This window comes from Salminus brasiliensis, chromosome 18 (genome assembly GCF_030463535.1).
Source record: "Salminus brasiliensis chromosome 18, fSalBra1.hap2, whole genome shotgun sequence".
In the NCBI taxonomy this organism is placed as follows: domain Eukaryota; kingdom Metazoa; phylum Chordata; class Actinopteri; order Characiformes; family Bryconidae; genus Salminus; species Salminus brasiliensis.
In genome coordinates, this window is record NC_132895.1 from 18,970,851 (window position 1) to 18,986,950 (window position 16,100).

At 39.5% G+C, this 16,100-nt stretch overlaps 1 protein-coding gene across 1 annotated transcript; it reads right to left on the minus strand.

The window, feature by feature from the left end:
• Nucleotides 1-1,126: 1,126 nt before the first annotated feature.
• tmigd1 (transmembrane and immunoglobulin domain containing 1) lies at nucleotides 1,127-6,150 on the minus strand. Its single transcript, XM_072662542.1, has 6 exons — nucleotides 6,092-6,150; nucleotides 5,704-5,799; nucleotides 4,161-4,436; nucleotides 2,997-3,293; nucleotides 2,373-2,476; nucleotides 1,127-1,156 (listed from the first exon to the last, which is right to left on the minus strand). Exons 2-6 carry the CDS (start codon nucleotides 5,774-5,776, stop codon nucleotides 1,127-1,129), a joined length of 780 nt encoding a protein of 259 aa, XP_072518643.1. The 5' UTR covers nucleotides 5,777-5,799; nucleotides 6,092-6,150.
• Between the last annotated feature and the right edge of the window lie 9,950 nt (nucleotides 6,151-16,100).

Below are 16,100 nucleotides of genomic sequence, written 5' to 3' on the forward strand. Positions count from 1 at the left end.
ATTGTTATGCTAAACGGACAGTTTCCTTTTAATTCACACTGCCAGCAACTTGTAACTGATGAACACAATGATTACAGCTGATATACGAATAAAACAACCCCATACAGACCGCCAGTAGATGATATTCATCTAGAAATGACCAGGATTCTGCTAAAACATTACTTTTACATTACATATACATTTACTGAAAACCCTCAGAGTAAACATATTTCATTCCAGATTACATTCGTCCATTCATTATGAATTTTTGACACAAAGTAAATAACAAATGCTGGATATAAATATCAAATATAAAAAAACAAAAACAAAAGTGAAGATAAAAGGTTTTTGTGTGACAGTAATGTAGCCAGGGTTCCCACTCTTTAGGAAAACAGTTTAGTACTTTTCAGGTACATCTTACATGACTTCTATATATACTAACACTCAGGACATTGTTAGGAAGTCCCATTTTCGGGTAGACTAAACTGTAAATTCATCAGGTTTTACCACTTCAGTATCAGTTTGAGAGGGGTCTACCAGCCAATGCAGGAGCCAACAGAGGAGAAGAGGATCAACAAAAAAAATCGTAAAAAAATGGGGGAAAAAATGAAAGGAGATAAAGGTTTTTGTGTGACAGTAATGGTGTGTTGGGTTAATGAACATGTGTGCACATTTTCATTGAACCTTTCCTTCGGTGCATATTGATAATAAAAACTTTCACCCTGACCTTGAGAATTTTTAACTGTTAGCATTTTAATAGGTTTATATTGGCATGACATTGAAATACCAGCCTGTAAACGTGTCAGGTGTGGCAGTGCCTCCTTCTTACTCAGCAGCAGTCAATGTATAACACCTTTTTAACAGGCTCAGGGAGCAACTGCACAATGCCATTAGCAAAGATTACAGTTACTACTAACATTTTATGGCGTCCTTTCTCACATACTTTCCTCATATGACAACCACCCCCCCCTCCCAAAAAAACCTAACAAACAAAAATCAGAGAAACAATTAATCTTTATTCAATTCAATTTTTATTTTCATTTGCATTGTGCCATTTGTTATTGAGTGTAGTTATACAGTGGCATTCCTGTAGGGCTGATCTGGCATTGAGTTCAGAAACTGTAATTCGAATTCCTGAGTTGATGGCTCACTGATGGTGGGCTGATCCTTTAAAGCACTGTGAGACAAAAAAAAGAGTCCTGTTGTTTCTTAACAGATGAAGACGGGTAATATCAGAGAGTTTAGAAAACTTGAGGAATAAAAAAAAATGTAAACAACAACACCCATGTGTAGTAATTGCATTCACGGCATAGTACATGTTATGAATGTGCATTATACTATAACACTTTATACTTTATATTTGATTCTCTTAAAGATAGAAATAAATAAATGTTAATGATAGTAAATGCACCCTACTAAATTACTACTTACATACTGTCACCCCCTCTGACATATCTTATCTTTTTGTAGCCAGTTTGTTTTAATCCTGTTAAACACTTCTAGTCATGCAATATTCAACCCAGATGTTTTCATTGAGGGTCATTCTAAAAAGCCTCAGCTTGTAGTTTATGTTGGATTTTGAGGCATGTTTTGGATCACTGTCTTGTTGTAGAGGCCAGGCCTTTTCAGCTTCAGCTTCTTGACTGACTGTGTCACATTTGCTTCCATTTGCTGGTAGTTTAGTGAAATCCAGTCTTCTATCCTTTACCTGTGCTACACTAACACCCCCATGTTTAACAGTTTACAACATTCCTTTAATCAAATACTGCTTCCTTTCTTTCTTAAACATACTTCTGGTGATTGTGGTCAGATTTCCATTTCCACTTTATCAGTCTACAGCACTCATTTCCAAGGTGCCCTATCTATAGGGCACCTTGTGTTGGTTGGTGTGGCGCAACAGATAATACCACTACCTGCTAGTGAGCTATGAATGGGGTTCGATTCCCAGTCTGGGTGACTGTGCTGCTGCGCTACACCAATAAGAGTCCTTGGGCAAGACTCCTAACACTACATTGGCCTTCCTTTGTAATATGAGTAACCTTGTAAGTCACTCTGGATAAGAGCGTCTGCTAAATGCCATAAATGTAAATGTAAATATATGACTTTCCAGACAGTAGACATTTTTAAAGGCTTCCTCAGCTGACAGTTTCTAATGAAAATTCTTGACCTGACTATCCAATCTTAATGAGACTGTTCAACTTAAAGGATGTTCAAACTTTTACACAAGCCACAATTTAAAATTTTGATTGATAAATTATAAAGCAAATGTGCATTTCCCTTTGCATAAAAAATGTTTGCATATTTTAACTGCATAAATCAACTTAATATGTAATTGGGTATAGGGTGCCCACATTTTAGTACAAAATTGCAGACGTGCAGCTGCAGTGTGTTACCTTCATAACCCTCTGCCATCTGGAAATAACAGCCAGTAGGATTGTCAGGAGCACGACCATCAGGCCAGCAACTGTTGGCCCCACAGGGAACTTCATTGTCTTATCTATTAGTAAAACAAAATCGTTTATATGAGATTATACTGTATTTAATCATTGCATTTTACTGTATATTTTACATCCCACCAATCTTCAAGAAGTTTATTCAAGTGCTTAAAACTTGACCGCAGGGGTTTTTCAGAAACTTAACTTCATTTTATTCATTTGAACATCCTTTGACTGTGGAGCCTAATATGAATTTAGAAGCATAGAAGTATATCCTGTTATTGGCTTGTTTCTGGTGAATAATAAAAAAAATTCTATATCCCAGAGCATGCTCAAATTTGCTGTTATAAACAATGACTGAAAACTGATTATACACTGAAGCAGCTAGATCAGAAAATGATTATAGTGATAACAGTGATTAAACATGACCATAAAGTCAGTGGAGGACAATGGGACATAAAAAAAACACTATAAACTGAGATGTAGTTGGCACACTGTAGTAGTATCATTCCTAGACAGCCTGCTGAGACACAATGAATAGGCAGTTTTGAAACGTTATGAGAATTAGTTTAAGATTTAAACCTTCAACAATGAGGATGAAGCTTTTGCTCTTTACTTCATAGGTGGGTAGGTTTACTCCATAAGTGGCCTCACAGCTGTACAGGCCCTCGTGTGAACTTCGTTTAATGTTGGAGATGGACAGCCAGGCAGTAATGCCGTTGCTGCTGGTGTGGTAGGTACTGGAGGAGAGATCCAGGACATCGTCATCTTTCTTCCAGATTACAGTTACTGGAGGATAAGCACGGACATTACAGGACAGAACAGCATCACTTTGCTCTTCAAACCGCACCTCCTCACTACCATTTAGGTCTGGGGCAACTGAAAGAGATAACAACAACAACAACAACAATAATAATAATAATAACAATACGAATATATGTATCATGTATCATGCAAACAAATGAGAGTTAAATGTATTATTATCAACAAAAGAGAGTGAGACACAGCCTGACACATGGGTAACACCTGGCTTTTGCCAAATCTAATTGTAATTCTCAAATTGTAACAGGCCTGGGTGGCTAACTGGTCTGTTTTAAATAACCCAATTACCCAAACCGCTCATTAGTACTCTTCCTAATCACATATAATGTTCTCGACACTGAGACAGTAAGGACTGACACATGCCTCCTCCGATACATGCGCAACCAGCCACTGGCTTTTTTTGAACTGCTGCCGATGCAATGTTATCAATGCACTTGGAGAAAAGAACCGGGTACCCATCTCTGATGTGTTGACCAGAGAGAGAGACATATACTCCCCTGGCAAGAGCAAGGCCAATTGTGCTCTCTCTGACTCTGACTGCTGATGGCAGGCAGCATGATCCAGAGGGGGCTAACTGTAGCCGCTGTCTGGTAAATTAATGCAATTACAATGAATTTGCTACAATTTATGTGGTTCAAAGCAGATGAGCTTCCCAACCTGAATACATGAAAATGTGTTCCTCAGAATAAATAAGGAGACAGACATATATATTTAGCAAAGAAATGGCACAACAGATGCTTGATCATATGAACAGAACAGAAACAACAATGTATGGACAGCTTGGAGTCCACTGCCAGAATGTTGAAGAATATGCGCAGGAGGACAAAGGTGAACAAGCTCTCCATTTGAGACAGTTCTCCTTTTACAGGTACAACTGTAGATGAATACAAACCCCTGCTTATGCCACTCATTTCTTGAACTTACAGCTGACCTCCAGATGAATGGAGGCTTTCACACTAGCATTGGTCTTTAGCTGGCAGGTGAAGACGGCTCTATTATCGTCTGTGGTAACAGGCTCCACACACAGATGACTCTGTTCCAGGCGGTTCTCATCTTTGAGGCTCACTAGTTGTCCGTTGCGGTACCACCGCAGTTCCCCATAATCAGCAGAGCCCTCAACCACACAGCTCAGAGACACTGTGTGGTCCACTTCTGTCTTAATGATGCTGTCATTTGCTGGTGGATTGGACTGAATGGAGACTGGTGAGTTTTGATAAAACAAAAATTAGAAAGAGGCAGTAGACTGAATTGGCACAAAAACACACTGACATTACAAAAACATTTTTTTTAAAGATGTGCTTGTTTTGCTGCTTAGTTTCTATGTAAGCAGCATGGCCTGGGGAGTGCACATAATTGGCCTAATTGCTCATCTATTTCCAGGGGTAAGTAGAGTGTTAGGTTAAGAAACACTACTGCTGAATAACTTAGACTGTTATAACTACAGTAGATCTTCTTACTATATCCAGCATCTCTCAACACAGGAACTGAGGTTCATTAGGCTGTATTATTCTCTTTCAGCTGCACTTTTGGTCAAAAATAAAACACCAAACCTTTAAAATCAGAGATATGACCAATCACAGAGCTGTACAAATGCTGTATCCACAGATCACCAATGTAAGATAATGAGATCATGTCATAATTAAAACATGCTTTATTTCATGTATGCTTTCCATTAAAGCCATTGTCCTCATAACTCCAGCTGCTTCATATTCTTGCCCCACCACCAGACTTTCTTCTACTGATTAACTGCTAGAAGTGGGGACTGGTGATATATTAGTATTGAATATGGTGCTTTAATATAATATTTAAGTGGTTACCAGTTCATTTTAAGGTGCATTAACATTAGGAGTATTTTGACATTTGTGTAATTATTTTCACCAACACACAAGCTAATTATCCAGCCTGTTATGTGCTGAATCAGTACAAGGCTGCTTCTCCCAGGCTAGGAATTAAGAAACAGTGCTGTAAATGATTTAACCTATCCTGAGAATTATGCTCCAGACCTTTTCCTTTTCAGTTACGCATACTGTATAGATATAAATCTTTATATATATTTACATACATTACTCATATAGAGAAGTCAACTTACACCAGCTGTTATTCATTCATCACACTCAAGTGCCCAATCTACAATCAGCTGGTTCACAGGGTGATCTAAAAAAAAAAGGCTTTGTACTTGTGAAAATCAAAGCGATGAGCTTCAGAAGATATTAACCACAAATTAACCACTGCAACAATATCTAATAAGAACAAAAAATAAAAAAACAACAGCAGCTAAAACCTTTCTAAGGTAGTTCACCAGCTGTTAATCAGTGGAATGATCTGATGCTGGGGTGAGAATATGTATTCAAAGGGAAGCATAAATATACATACAGTAAATATATGATTATATGATCTAGTAAATGTATAAATGATTTTCATGGAGGTAGCTGTAAGAAGCAGTTTTAAATATATGTATATTTCTCACCGTTAGTACAGTGGATACAGCAGGCACAGCGGAGTACATGTAGGAGCAGATGGATACAGACTGAAGGCTTCATTTTTCCCTCTCTTCTTTGTCTTCCTGAAAAATGCACCAAAGGAATGTGATCAAACAGACACTTTTCTCATGCTTCACTTCACCATCTTCACTAAACCTCTTCAAATTTTAAAGCAGATGGCTGCTTAAATAAGTGATTTTCTCTTGGTTCAGGTTAATGCTTCACTCAGTGACACTGTCAGCTCTAACCAAACCGAAGAGGGCTGATGTTTAAGCCAGCTTTCAGGGCTAAAGGAGAAAAGTAACAGTAGCAAAGGAAACACCTCTAAAAGAGAAGATCTGACTAAGAGTACAGGAACCAAGTTAAGGTGCTTACCCAGACTGTGTGTGGTGAGTTTACAACAAAGCTCCTGGGAAATCCAGAGGTTGCTCAGCAGAGGTCTAAACGTGCTCAGGTGTTGTCAGCAGGGTGTTATACTGTGCAGGTGATCCACAATCACAATCTCCTTCCCTCACAGTCATGGACCTTTTGTAATGCTGTGCAAACACAGAGTGGGTGGCTCAGGCCGTGCCACTTTAAATTCTTGGACCTGTGATGAGGTGGAAGAGCAATTTTATGAGAGGAGGAGCAAAATGTCATAAATACTAATATTTCAGATAACAAGGATTTGATATTCAGGTAACATAAAGGGATGTATTGGAGCTGAGTACATTATAATACATACCTGATGTTTTGGTGTGTTTGGTCCACTGGGACCTGTACTGATGTTTATCTGTGTATACGCTCTTAAAGGTGCCAAAAAGCTCTCTGGAGTGATGCTGTGGAAAAACTACTTTTGAAGAACCCTTGAAGAACCTTTTAGTGGCTGTATCCTTAACCCCCTTTAATGCAGAAAGGCTTATTACACACTAAGGCAGATTACTCAGTAAGTACAGGGACTTCTGAACACACTGGTGAGGCTGTTCTTTGGTAATAGAAGTTTGTAATAACAGCTTTGGGCTGCCAGCGGACCATAGGCTGTGTAAGGGGTTTAAGAACCATTTTTTGTAAAAAAAGGTGTGAGTGTGAAGAAGTCCATCAGAGAAAACCGCCTACACACTTTTCCCATTCACACACTCACACCAAGGGGCAATTTATCATAGTCAGTTCATTCATCATGTTTTTTGGGAGGTGGGAGGAAAGATTTCTCATCATAAGTGTTTTTTCAGTCACTGGGTTGTGCCACAGAATTACCACCTATATGATATTAATCACTCTCTTGATGGCTGTAATATAGCACCATTTTAAATAACTGACAGTGAGAGCCAGCCAGGCCAATGTACAGCCTCCACACGGTGGGCTTAGTTTTAACGCTCTGTCACACAGTGTTTTTATGCATCGATGTGATCAGACAGGCATATTCACATTTTTAAAAACTTGTTGTAGTGCAAAAAAAATTGGATGGATCTTTAGATTTGACTGATATTTCAAACTGATATTTGATGAACTACAATTGTATGCAACAGTTTGGGCACCCCTGGCCAAATGACACATTTTGTTGTTTTTCTAAGACAAAATAAGTGAGTAAAACAGCTTAAATATAAAACTTTACCACACATTCACATCTTTTTTCTGAATTTAACATATTGAAAAAAAAATTAAATGTGTAATTATATGTGTAAAACTTAGAAAATCAAAAAACACAATTATACTTTTGCATGAGTGTCACGGTTTATCACGGGACAGAGGCGGACGTACTTGCAGGATCTTTTAATACATAGAACTAAAACACAACAAACAGAAACCAAACAAGAACAAATCTTACCAAACAGACAACACAAGAATTCCATAAACAGGCCAACTCAACAAACCGTGAAACTGCCATGAACATGCACAAGCACAAGCACAATGCCATCACACACACAAGACCAGACAAGGGACGACTGAAACAAAGGGGGTACTTATACAGACACTCACAAACAAGAAACTCACAAGTAACACTTGTGATTAACAAGTAGGCATGGCTACAAAGATGACACTGGTGGAAACACTAATGGACATGGATGGCTAGGGCAGACAAGACAAACAGAGCAATGTGCTTAGGAGCACATGGCAAAAACCGAACAAAGGCAGACATGACAACAGGGGCAGGCATGACATGAGACTGTATTTATTATACTTATAAAACAAAATAGATACCTCTCTAAACTAGCTGTATTATATTCACTTTTCAGTTTTTATACCCCTAATTGTGTCTAAATACAATGAAAGTCAATATATAAAAACAATAAAGTCATTTTGGAAAATGTCTATTGGCCCATTCATCATGCAATTTTGACACAATATAAAGAGTAAAAAAGTGAAGAACCAAAATGAAGACAAATAGGACAATGGTTTTGTCCTATGTGCTAAAACAGGTATGTCTAGTCTCAGTTTCTGCATTTCATGAAAAGTTTAGAAATCATCACCAGTACTCTGATCACAAACTTGTACATAGAGAATAACAGACATTGACATAGGCCCATATCAGTTCATCCGTATGTAGTGATTCCTAATTCTTGTACTCCGTCCTTTCTCTTGCACCCTTTAATGCCAAGGTTGATTTCATGATGCCGTTTTATGTGAATTTTCCTTGTAAACTGAAATGCCAAATCACCACCAATAAAAAACAACCTTGATAGGATCCTTGTTTCTGTGGTAGCAACCAGCCACAACACCCAGCATATATTTCTTATATATGTGGCCTTAACACTCAGTGCTGTTTTTCTGATCAGCAGTCGCTCACAGGCAGGAACTGTATTTTATGTTAAATGTTGCTGTGACCTCTTGAGCACAGTAATGGTGAATGCCTTTAAAATGTGAAGAAAAAATAAAAAGGTTTGTTCTCAGGTGAAGACTGTTTTCTCAGTCTCAGGCAACAAACACTGAAATATTGCATGTGGTTGTTTGCTATTAAAATAGAAGGTTTTATACACTGATATACAGAAATATGACAAAACATTGCTGTAATCAACTTTAAATAAACACTTATTTATCTCATTCCTTTCATGTAGCAGCAAGAGATGTTTTAATAATTATGATTGACCACCAGTAAAGTTGATCTGAAAAACAACAAACTGTGTGCACCAAGACAAGACTTCACAATTCTCACAATTCCTTAAGAACCTTCACTTTGGATTCACTTACTCTTATCAGTGCTGACTGCTGGGAAATGGCTTATTTGCAGGGGGTAGAAACACCACAGTGAAGCTGTATTTTACAAAATTCTGAGCACTGTGTCAAAATCTCACTTAGTTAAAGGTAGTGGGCCAATAATATTCTACATTATACATAACCAAGACCCAGGGCACCTTTTAAACTAACCCTTACATGTCCTTTACTTAATTCAAATACACACCCGCGTGTTTTACGACTGCCGTTGTCACAAAGCTCAACAAAACATAAATATAACAACGTCCAGTGAGCAAGCTAAAGACAACAGTGGCAAGGGAAAACTCCCTTTATTACTGGAGGAAGAAACCTTGGGAGGAACCAAGACTCTCAAATGATACACATCCTCCTCTGGTCAGAACTACTTATAAATACCATAAGCTGCTCTGACATGGGTTATGGTAGAACCCAGCGGTCAGTCTGGTGGGCAGGCAGCTCAGTTAGAGGGCAGTCATTAACTTGAAAAGGTAATGAGATGGAATTAGTTCTAATTGGATTTATGGAGAACAGAGCATGTATACAGTATCAGAGTGTGGCTAATGACTATAATAGTCTTATTAAAAGGAGACAGCCAGAAGGTAAACAGACACGGGAGCACCCAGGAAAGACAACATTCGTCTGCTTCACTGTCCACAAACCTGAGTGATGGTGCAAGCAGCGGGATGACAGCATCAGCATCTCAGTTTACCACAATTCCCTGTGTCCATGAACTTCTGAATCCATTAAATAGCAAGAGCTAAACTAAACATTTGAGTTTTTAGCCTAGACATTACCTTGAAGGTTATTCCAGAGATGATTTTCAAGTCAAGTCAAGTCAAGTGGGTTTTATTGTCATTTCAACTACATACAGAGTACACAGTGAAACGAAACAACGTTCCTCCAGGACCATGGTGCAACATAGACAGTGCATACAAAACACAAGTGCAACACAAACAAACAAGTGCGGACAGACAACACAACACAGTACAGACAGAGAATAATAAATAATTGCCGGTAGTGTGCAAATTGTGCAATGTGTAATAAATAGAGTCCAGTGAGGTAGTAAGTTATTAGTGCAAATGCTTTGTGCAAAAATGCTTCTCCTTTTATCTGGGGTAAATGGTTGGAGAGAGAGAGAGAGAGTGCATGTAACAGAAAAGACATCAGTTCAGAAGTTGAGTTGAGTTGAGAAGTCTGATGGCTTGGGGGAAGAAGCTATTGCAGAGTCTGGTCGGTACCTTCTTCCTGATGGCAGGAGGGAGAACAGTCTGTGTGAAGGGTGGGTGGAGTCATCCACAATGCTGGTTGCTTTGCGGATGCAGCGGGTGGTGTAAATGTCCATGACGGAGGGGAGAGAGACTCCGATGATCCTCTCAGCTGTCCTCACAATGCGTTGGAGGGTCTTGCGGTCAGAGGCTGTGCAGGTCCCAAACCAGGCAGTGATGCTGTGAACTGGGGCCTCCCTGTCAGAAAGTCCAGGATCCAGTTGCAGAGGGGGGTGTTGAGGCCCAGCAGGCTTAACTTCCTAGTGAGATTCTGTGGGATAATGGTGTTGAATGCAGAACTGAAATCTATGAACAGCATTCTGACATAGGTGTCCTTCTTCTCCAGGTAGGTAAGGGAGAGATGAAGGGTGGTGGTGATGGCATTGTCCGTGGAGCGGTTGGGACGATATGCAAATTGCAGGGGATCCAATGAAGAGGGCAGTTGGGTCTTAATGTTCCTCATGACTAGCCTCTCGAAGCACTTCATGATGATGGGCGTGAGAGCTACGGGACGGTAGTCATTGAGGCAGGACACCGTGGACTTCTTCGGCACGGGGACGATGGTGGTGGTCTTGAGGCACGTTGGGACAGTGGAGCTGCGCAGGGAGACGTTGAAGATGTCCGTGAGAACATCTGTCAACTGGTCTGCACACTCTCTGAGCACTCTGCCGGGGATGTTGTCTGGTCCTGCAGCTTTCCGTGGGTTGACTCTGCGCAGAGTTTTCCTCACGTCCACTGCAGTCAGGCACAACACCTGCTCGTACGGCTTGGGCGTGATCTTTCTCACCGACGTGTTGTTCTGTGCCTCAAACCATGCATAAAAGTCGTTCAGGGCATCGGGGAGGAAGGCATCACTGTCACATTACGGTGGCATTGTCCTGTAGTTTGTGATTTCCTGGATGCCCTGCAACATGCGCCGCGTGTCACCCGTGTCCTTGAAGTGGCTGTGGATTCTCTGGGTGTGTGTGCGCTTTGCCTCTCGGATGGCTCGTGACAATTTGGCTCTTGCTTTCCTCAGGGCCGCCTTGTCACCCACTCTGAAGGCCGAGTCACAGGTCCTGAGTAGCGCACGCACCTCAGGAGTCATCCATGGCTTCTGGTTTGGGCGTGTGGTGATGGTCTTGGAGACAGTGACATCATCAATACACTTGCTGATGTAGCCAGTGACTGATGCTGTGTACTCCTCCAAGTTAACATGTCCCATGCAGTGCACTCAAAACAGTCCTGAAGGGCAGAGATGGCTCCTGCCGGCCAGGTTCTCACCTGCTTCTGAACTGGTCTGGAGCGTCTGATGAGAGGTGTGTATGCTGGAGTCAGCCACACAGACATGTGGTCCGAGAACGCGAGGTGGGGGCGGGGCTCCGCCCGGTACGCGCTGGGTTTAAACAAGGTCCAGCGCGTTCACTCCTCTCGTTGCAAAGTCCACATGTTGATGGAATTTAGGGAGGACTGACCTGAGATTTGCATGGTTGAAATCTCCGGCGACAATGAACAGTCCGTCTGGATGTTTAGTCTGCAGATCGCTGATGCCCCCGTGCAGTTCCACAGTGCCTCCTCAGCATTAGCATTAGCGCTAGCGCTAGGTGGTATGTACACGGCGGCTATCAGCACGGCGGAGAACTCCCGTACTAAATAAAAAGGTCTGCACTTGACTATGATGAACTCCACCAGCGGAGAGCAGTGCTTGGCGACAGTCACAGCGTTGTCACACCATTCCGTGGTTTACACTGTCAGTTTGATTAACTTGATTGATTGGCAAGAGAATAATATAAAAGAGTGAGGAAAATCTCATGACCTTTGAGATTTATTAAAACCACTCTGAAGGTCCATATGACAATTTTACACAAAAATGTGTTTATTCTTTGGAAATGTAATTAAATACATATAATGCAAGTATTCATTTTCAATAAAAAAGAACAAATTAATATTTATTAATAAATATTATAATTTAATTAATAATTTAATTAATAATTAAATACAGTAATTAAGTATTTTTCACCACTGCTTAACACACTTTTATAAACCTATTTGGTAGCTACAGCAACACTGATAATCCATAACATTAAAACCACTGACAGGTGAAGTGAATAACGTTGATTATCTTCTGTCAAGGGGTGAGATATACAACATTAGGACTGAGTCAGAGAATCACCAGTATATCAGGCAGTTCTTGTGGTATGCAGTGATCAGTACCTACCAAACGTGATCTAAGTAAGGACAACCGGTGAACTACCGCGAGTGAGTGAGCTACATGTGATATGTCTAAAATAAGGTTGTTAATCCATGTAGAATTGTGTGTGAATTGTATGTGTAATTTTTTCCTCCCACACTAAACATTTGCTGTTATTTATTTTTATCTGTTACCCACCTATCTTGCGAAGGGGTGTATTACCAACTAGGCCAACTGTGTACATGCCTTGGGACCCTGGCCACTAGGTGGCCATTAAACATTTTTTTCTGGGTCACACACAACCCATACAACAATCCTATAAAGAGGCTAGAGAGTTAATGTAACACAACCCAGAATCTAAAATGAATTTATGCAAATGAGAGGCAAAAGCACTCAGCAACCAGTTAGTTGAATGTGTCATAATTCCCTGCATCTATCTGTCTATGCCTGTTTTGTTTCTGGATATGTCATCATGCACTTTTTAATCACTGTAAAAAATGTCCAATATACCATATTGGTTATATTTCACTATATTTGATAAATACACTATATGGACAAAAATATTGGGACACCCACTCATTCATAGTCTTTCTGAAATCAAGGGTACTAAAAGAGTTTCTTCTGCTTTTGTTGGAGTAACTGTCTCTACTGTCCAAGGAAGGCTTTCTACTAGATGTTAAAGCATCGTTGTGAGGATTTGATTGCATTCCGCGACAAGAGCGTTGGTGAGGTCAGAATGTTGAATCACCACCTCACCTCATTCCCATTAATGATGGTGCTCAATCCAATACTTTTTAGTTGTTTCAAACTAGGTCAATTGCTTGCTTTATTATTTTTTTAGATGAACCTAATGAATCATGTATTACAGTGCATTACATGCTCTTACGCACTTTTAATAGAAGTCATTGTAAAAAAAAAATATTACAATGCATTTTGGACTATTTCTATCGGTCTGCTCTTATGCCTGGACAAAAAAAATCTAATTATAATTCTGAAGGGTACAGGTTCAATCTACTTCATTCATCCACCAGATGGAGCAGCTTGGTCGCTTTGAATTCCCAATGTACCAATGTTCAACCAACAGCTCTATTTCAGCAGGGTAAGAGAAATAATACAAGCAGCAATAAGAGGACAATGGGCCTCATTCACCAACTGTTCTAAAGGTGAAGTTTCTTCTTAAAATCCACTTTTCACGCAATTTTCTCAAAGATTCTGATAGGTTCGATTTAGGACAATGGGATCTATCACTGTAAGAACAGAGCTGTGAACATTTCTGCACTTCAAAAACACATCTGCATACGTAGACCTTTTCTCAAGAACAAACTTATTGAGGTGAATGAGTCCCATTGAGTCAGTCGAAGTAGACTTGGTTTGTCAGTAGCAATCTCTAGAAATACACTTTTATGTATGCATGTTCTTTTCGGTAGCTTTGTATGGCTTATTTTTCCTGTAAATGTGTTTTAGCTATCTTTCAGGCTGTGGCTTCTGCTTTTAGAGCTTGTTTTTCTTTTTTAGTTATATTTTCTGACATATTCCTTACATAACTTAATGCATAATTAATGGCAAAACATAATTAATGTGCATGCAGACGAGAAACACAGAAGTGGAAACAGCAAAAGCACAATATAGAGAGCAAAGACTGTGTCCATGTGGAATGATTGATCAGACCTGTGTTTGGGGTTGTCTTAATTTCTGTTGTTCTGTGTTATTGAGAGAGACAAAAAAACTAAGATCACCACTGTCTAATCAAAGCTGTCTAATCTCTAAAATTATCTGCATTGACCCTCTCTCCCTCTCTTTCCTGCTCGCACATGAAGCCCAAAGGTTACTTCTGATAACCACACACCCGAAAGAGAAACGTTTGGTCATGTGTTCACTGCAAATGGTCTTCTGTGCTGTGTACAGTCCAGATCTGTGTACAGTTCTGTAACTGTGAAATTCTAGTTTCCGAATGAATAAACGTTTGTTACATATAATTAAACATGAATTGAGTTGAATCATGAAGGTTAACCTCTGGTTAGTCAAAGAATCGGTAAAAGAAAAATAACCATGTGTACAAACAACACATTACACAAGTTCGACCCAGGTGAGGGAGTACTGCTTGGCTTGCTTGAGCTCAAAGTTCAGGGGGTGCCTCAGGGGTCACTTGGAGGCCAACAGCCACTTCCGTACATGCTGCTTTTTGCACTCTTTCACGGCCCTGATTAACTAATGTTGGGATTTGCAAAGTAAAAAAACCCTGCATGGGCCATCAAAGGCGCAACAGTCTGTTTTATATAGGCATTCCTGATAAGATTAGCGCTGTGTTAAGAAGTAGGGTAAGCGTACCTATTAGGCTGACTAAAATCTGCACATTTTCACAGCACAAGACATTGATTCCAGCAGCATAACCGATGTCAAAATGAATGATTAATCACTTATACAATAATGTCTAACCTTATTTAAATGTTTTTTTGTCATTTAAAATAAACATATGCATTTTTTAGAAGCAAAAGATTTGGCTGTGCTTAAAGAGCTAATTACAATACCAAACCACCACAAAAATCTAGAAACTGAGCCGTTAAAATGAATGAATCACTTCATTCACAGCTTTCAAACTAATACGAAACAGATGATTTGTGAAGTTACTGGTGCTTGCATTCCTACCTAAATTCTGCACTATATGTCATCATATTTAAAGGGGAATTTGGTGCTTTTACCCCACTGACCCCACTGTGTAGTACGCTAATGTCTTAGATTTTGTCATCTCAAGGCTGTGAGATATATTTTTTATTAGGCCTAATCAACTTTTACAGCTTAATTTAAAGTAACAACCATCAGTGAAAGTTGTTGAAAATCAGTTTATGAATTATTGTCATTAAATGTCAGTGAAGAGAGCACACCGAGCTTAACTGAAGCAACAGATATTTTGATAAAACAATATTTTGTGAGTACATCTTTTATTCGTAACATAAATTATCTAGGTTATGCATACAATTGGGCAGTGTTTTTTTTTATATGCTTTAAATGAATAATGTCTATTAAATAGTTTCTATAGTTCTATACCCTATAAACTCACCTTACAATAATATGAATTCTTTAAATATCAGAGCAATCTACAGCTGTTGACCATTAATAAACTGAAAATGTATGGTACCATAGATTTTACAATACTGTCCAGTAACCCCTGTGATGTAATATACTGGTGTAGCACACCATATATGACATATATAACCATATATATTTATATATATTGATTGGTCTCATATGACCAATTAATTGAACTAACTACTTAACTATTTCTCACATCCAAGATCCAAGTCATGCTATCTATAGTTTATACATTAAAGTCCAGCGTTTGCGAAGCGTAGGGACACTTACTCAAATTCAAAGTACAAACATCAAAAACATCTCGCTTTACTGGATTCCTCTTTTGGTCAACCTTTTTCAGACAGCTTTAAAAATGGACTACAGCAGGTGTGAACATGTGGATAGCCAGGTCTTAGAATGCAGTTATCTGACTGACCTAAACGGTAGGAAATATGCAGTAACAAGCAGGTTATTAGTTTCGGATATCAAGAGAGAAAATACACTATTTTTGAGCTCAAACATGTAAGAGTGCTTAATTACCCTATTACCCTAAGGCCGCGTAGCCCGCCCTTTCCAAGCACCCCCCCCCCCTCCTTGGGCGCGCTTAGTGGTTGGAGGCAGCAACTAACTAGATCAGTAACTCTCTCGCTCTGCCTTTCCTTTTCTCTTTAGCTCTGGCTGTTTTCGTAACTTGGCCTTAATGGACTGACAG